The sequence below is a fragment of the Gracilinanus agilis genome, chromosome 1 (genome assembly GCF_016433145.1).
Source record: "Gracilinanus agilis isolate LMUSP501 chromosome 1, AgileGrace, whole genome shotgun sequence".
Lineage (NCBI taxonomy): Eukaryota > Metazoa > Chordata > Mammalia > Didelphimorphia > Didelphidae > Gracilinanus > Gracilinanus agilis.
In genome coordinates, this window is record NC_058130.1 from 143,768,034 (window position 1) to 143,773,700 (window position 5,667).

Below are 5,667 nucleotides of genomic sequence, written 5' to 3' on the forward strand. Positions count from 1 at the left end.
CCCCGGCTGGTGGCGCGCCCCCCGCGGCCGGGGCCCCTGGCCGGTCCCCCAGCACAGCTGCTGCCACCGCTGCCCACTCGCCCCACCTTCCTGCGTCTTCTCGCTCCGCCGCCTGCCACCTGCCCGGCGCTTCCGCGCCTACCTCAGGAGCCCTTCCCCGTGGCCGCCCACCCCCAGGAGCACCATCCACTGCCCGCTTTCCCTAGCTCCCCCACTCCGTCCCTGCCATCGCCCCACTTTTTCGTGACCTCGCCCAGCTCCTGGCCCAGTGAGCGGGTTGCTTTACAGAAAAATAGCCCCTGAACACCTAGAACTTCTGCCCCTCTTCCCAAGCTAAGCCCAGGGTACCATTGGCCCTGTCTTGCAGACACCCTCGACGGGTGGTACGCACTAAGTAGCCCTTTGATGGCTTCAAAAGATCTGCCCTTCAACCCTGTGTTGCAGACTGGTGGCTTGCTCCTGTGCCTCCAGCCACCTCTCGCTGGCCTCTGCCTATGACCTCTGTGTCTCCCAAAGGGGTAGACCCCCTCTTCTGGGGAAGAGACACAGCAGGTGGGTGAGTTTACCTTCTGGTCTTTGTTTCTCCTCTTTGCTTCTTGCAAAGGCCTGTCTTCTAATTGAGAAAAGTTGTGGCATCCTGGAATTTGAAATGACACTGAGTTGTCCATGAGCAATCCTAGGTTCTAGTTCTGGCCCTGTCACTCTTTTGCTGTGAATGACCCTCACAGCAAGTCACTTGCCCTCACTCTGCTTTCCCTTTCTACTTTGTAAGTAAAATGAGGGGGGTTGGATTTGATGATATTTTTAAGACCCTTACTATTTGGAACACTCTCTTTTCAGAACCTCTTAATTGATTGACAAAATGTTATTAAAAGGATGCTTTTCTGAACATTTAGGGAAGTGGTGATCTAGCCCAGGTTAATCAAAATACTGTAATCTTGCTAGATTAGCATTCCTCTTTTTGATACAGTTGAGCAGATTAGTAGATAGGGGAATCCGATAGAGCATATCCATATTTCAGCAAGGTTTTTTTTTATAGTTATTATATCCCTGGGGACAGGATGAAATACTGTGGAGTGGACAACAGTACAATTAGTGAAGTCAGAATTAAATGAATAGCTGTACCCAAAAAGAGGTAATTGAAATATCATTTTTAAATGAAGGTATTTATCTAGATGGCCTCTGAATTCCTTTCTTCTAAATCCACTTTGTGATATCTGAGATCAGCCTGGAGAGAGTATCAAAGTGGAGTACCCATTTCTTTTGAACCTTTTTGACCCTATTCTTTTGAACATTTTTATCAGTGACCTAATGAAAAGAAGTCTGGATGATTAATTGACATCCCTGTTAGAATTAGAATCCAAAAATTATCCAGCATGTGGGCAAATCTAATAAAGTGGAATTTTAAATAAATGCAAAGTCTTAACCCTGGGTTCAAAAAGAAAGTCAACTATACAAGGACAGGAGGGGGAGGTGTGATTAGACAATTCATGTGAGAAAGATAAAAGAATTTTAGCAGATCACAAGCTCAATCTGATTCAACCCTGTGATTGTCACATAAGGGAAATAATTCAGCATAGAATAGAATAATGCATTATTGAATCAGTGTCCAGAAAATTAAGTAAGTCACTGAGACTAATTTGGAAAATAGGTTATCCAAAAGAAATATTTGTTCTCTAGGAGTCAAGAAGACCTGGGTTTAAATCTTGGTTTTGATCCTTTATTGACTATGTATGGCTCTGAACAAGAACTTAAACCTTTCTTAAGCTTCAGTTTTCTCATCTGTAAAATGAGATCTTCATAAGGAAAGTGAATTGTAGCCCTTAAACTGCTATGTGAATGTGAACTGTTTTGGTCTCAATGTACTCTGCCCTAATTACCTACACCTAGAATATTGTGTTCGGTTTTGGGTAGCACATTTTAAGAGGGATGGTGACAAGCTGGAGTGTGTCCAGAAGAGGGCAATCAGGATGGTGAGACTCAAAACCATTCCATATAAGGATTGCTTAAGAAACAAAATGCCTAGCTTAAAGTCAAGACAGTTGTAGGGTGATGATCCGGTATCTTCAAGGATCTTGAAGGGTTTTCTTGTGGAATAGGGAATAGAATTGTTAGCATGGCTCCTCAGGGCAGAGTTAGGACTAATGTTAGTACCTGAGAAACTGATCAGGACTGACCAAAACTGGAATGGGCAGTAAGCTACTGCTTGTTATTTTTTAGAGGGGATTGATTCAGTCCATCCACTATTTACCTAGCCCCGACTATTCACTAGACTCTGACCATATGAAGACAAAACAAAATAAGTTCCTGACATTCAGGAGGGATGGAGGGAGTAATATGAAATAAGGCAGGAAAGATAAACTGAACCAGGTGTCTCTGAAGTAACCAGATTCTGGTTCTTTGATTCTGCATTTTGTAAAATGCCTGGGTGGGGTGGAGTATTAAACAAGGCAGAGAAGGGAGGCTGAAAACTACACTGGAAAAACCTGGAAAATGGGACATTTTTTCCGGACAAAAATTCTAGAAAGGGGTGGTTGTCTAGAAGGGAGTTGTCTAGAAAAGCACAAATTGATCACAAAGAGGCCCAGTAGTGTTAATGGACTAATAGTGCACCAGAAGGATTCGATTTGTGGCCAGCAGAACTCCCAAATGGGTCCTAAACCAGATTAAAATATAAGTGGGAGGGGCTCAATGGATAGAGAGCCAAGCCTGGAGTTGGGAGGTCCTGGGTTCAAATATGACATCAGACACTTCCTAGCTGTGTGACCTGGGATAAGTCACTTAACTCCAGTTGCCTAGCCTTTACTCGTCTTCTGCCTTGGAACTAATGCTTAGTATAGATTCTTTTTTTTTTTTTTTTTTTACCCTTACCTTCTGTCTTGGAGCCAATACTGTGTATTGGCTCCAAGGCAGAAGAGTGGTAAGGGTAGGCAGTGGGGGGTCAAGTGACTTGCCCAGGGTCACACAGCTGGGAAGTGTCTGAGGTCAGATTTGAACCTAGGACCTCCTGTCTCTAAGCCTGGCTCTCAATCCACTGTGCTACCCAGTTGCCCTGATTAGTATAGATTCTAAGACAGAAGGTGTGGATTTAAAAAAATGTAATTGGGAAATGTTTAATAAATAAATAAAAACATAATGAAACATAATTTGTGGCCCCAGGGATTAATTTCTATTTGAATTTAACACCACTGAATTTAATTGAAAGATTTCACCTAGAAAAGTCAGTTTGCCAGGAGAGTTCTCTAATGACAAGCATGGTCAGTGACAATACCTGGCCGTATTCTGTTGAAGTTATTGATAAACATATTGCAGGCATAGATATCTTGCTTAGTAAATTTGTATATAACACAAAGCTAACACACTGCATGTCAGAATTCCTATTTTTAAAATTACCAACAAGTAACAACATTAGGCCAAGTCTAAGATAATAAAATTCAAAAGATAGTTAACTGAAAAAGATCTAAGGTTTTTGGTGGATTGACACCTGCTATAGAATGGAAAAGAGCAATTGATCTTTAGTTGCATTAAGAGGTGTCCTATCCAGGACTAAGGAGATACTGGTCCCACTATATTCTCTGATCAGACAGCCTTTTAGAGTGTTAGGTTGTTTAGAGTGCCACATTTTAGTCTGGATGACAAGTTTGTTTAGAGGATTATTATTCATTTTGGATTACTCTAAGGTCCCTTCTGATTTTGAATTCTTTGATTTGAAATAGATATTTTTACTATGTTTCCCTTCATTTTTTAAAATCATAAACCACTTTGTGGATTACATAGTCATGTTAATAAAATGTTATTGTCATCACATGAAGGCAAACTAGTTAATGGATAGAATCTAGGTCTTATGGCTTATAGCATATATTTTGAGGAAGCGGTAGGAAGACTATAGAATTATTTCCAAATGACATTTTAATGCCATTAAGATTTTTTAAAGAAAGTCTTATGATCTGTTGCAGTATTCTTGAACTCAGATTTTGGATGAAAAAGATTTAGGAGTCCTAATGATCTAGAGAGTCTGACCTAACTATTTCAGTGTTAAAGATATATAATACAGCTTTATATTTATAGGAGTAGCATATGTAAGAGCAGTGACGTCTTTCTACTGTGTGGCTGCAGCTGACCACTAGAGGCCTAATGTCCCAAAAGGTGAGTCTAGAAGAATTCTCTCCTTTTCTCCTTTCTGACTTCTCTCCAGAGTATTATAAACACATTCTCCTTATTCCTCAGATGAATCCAGACCAAGTGACCAGTCAGGAGTTTGGCTTCTCTGGGAGAAAAAGATCCTACCTCTGGTGTGACTGAGCCAGAAGATTTAGTCAAAAGAAGTTCAGCATCCCTGGTTACCATCCCCTAATTGGGAATGGTAGCTTTCCTTTTTCCTGGTGGTTCTGAGTTATTTGTTCTATTCCAAATCCTCTGCCTCCTCATCTCCTGCCCATGACTTTTTTTCCCCCAGATCCCTGACCTTATTGAAGCTTTATACCCTACCTTGAGCCAGAAATTCTGAGTAGCATAGATCCAAGTTGGGAAGAGTTCTGCTTGGCTTGTCTTATTCATTTCTTGTCTCTGTGTTTACTTCACCTGCTGGAGCTGGGTCTGATTTCCTGCTCCAAGTGGCACAGAACTGACATTCAGACAAATGTGAAACTACCCTCAGAGTTCCTGGCTCTAGAAACAAAACAGAGCTGGAAGAGTTTGCATAATCTGGAGAGAGAGTTTACTAGTTTACTCAGAAGCTGTGTGAAGAGGTGAAACTGGGAAGGGAGGTCAAGGGTCAGACCCACTGAAAACTAGGAAAAGAAAAGCAGACTGTAAGAAGAATTTGAAGGAATCAGCCTTTTCATTTCTGAGCCTCCCTAGACCAGACAAAAGTACTGATGAAATCAGCTATCTATAAACTGGATAATTAGATCACAGTCTCCTTTAGCCCTTCAAAAATTGATTGGACTGAAAACTGATAAGACTGATCTCCTGCCTAGGAATCTCAGTGTTCCAAGCAGGTTTAGAGTTAAGGGTCAAACAGTCATTATTAAAGCCCACAGTATTATAGGGCATGGTTTTGCCTGTGAAGAGTTTATAATCTGAAAATGTGTCCCCCACCCCTGGTCATATCTATTTCCCTTTCCATCTAGGAGCAACCCAAATTATAAAAATTTCTGGTTTTAACGTTGGAAATTTACAACCGAATAAAGTTATTTTTTGTTTTTGTCTATGGGCAGCCTTTCTTTTAGATTGTTTAGAAGTGAAAACAAATAGGCAGAATTGGAACCATATGTTTGTGTCCTAGGTAAGATTTAAAGAGTGTTCTTTGTCCAGTCAGGAACAGCACAAAAGAAGCATTTAATTCATGTTTAAATTTAATTTATTGTAATTCATACAACTTAGTAAAACATGAAAGATAGTCCATATATAGTCCATAGCAGGGTTTTCTGTCAGTGAAAAATACATAATAAAATGTCTATTTGCTCCCCACCCCCTATGAAGTATGTTGCCCCCTAGGTCCAGCTTGTTTTTCCCTAGGCCCAGTTCTGCTTCTTAATCATAACATGATTTGTTCTAGATTTGGTAAGTTAGGATAGCTGGGAGGTCAAAAATTGTTTAGCCACCACAACAGGAGATGAGAAGGATACAGGCATTAGGAGATGATTGTCTGGAATACTTTGAATC

At 40.9% G+C, this 5,667-nt stretch overlaps 1 protein-coding gene and 1 long non-coding RNA gene across 2 annotated transcripts in view; both read left to right on the forward strand.

Moving 5' to 3' along the window:
- LOC123248900 (collagen alpha-2(IV) chain-like) overlaps positions 1-303 on the forward strand; it is a 22,071-nt gene extending 21,768 nt beyond the window's left edge. Inside the window, exon 19 of the mRNA XM_044677803.1 lies at positions 53-303. Within this exon, the coding sequence (XP_044533738.1) occupies positions 53-303 (251 nt within the window). The remainder of the gene's footprint in view (positions 1-52) is intronic.
- Positions 304-456: 153 nt separating this feature from the next.
- On the forward strand, positions 457-5,182 carry LOC123230964. Its single transcript, XR_006505096.1, has 3 exons — positions 457-552; positions 4,069-4,146; positions 4,228-5,182. It is a non-coding gene; the product is annotated as an uncharacterized LOC123230964 (long non-coding RNA).
- The last annotated feature ends 485 nt before the right edge of the window (positions 5,183-5,667 follow it).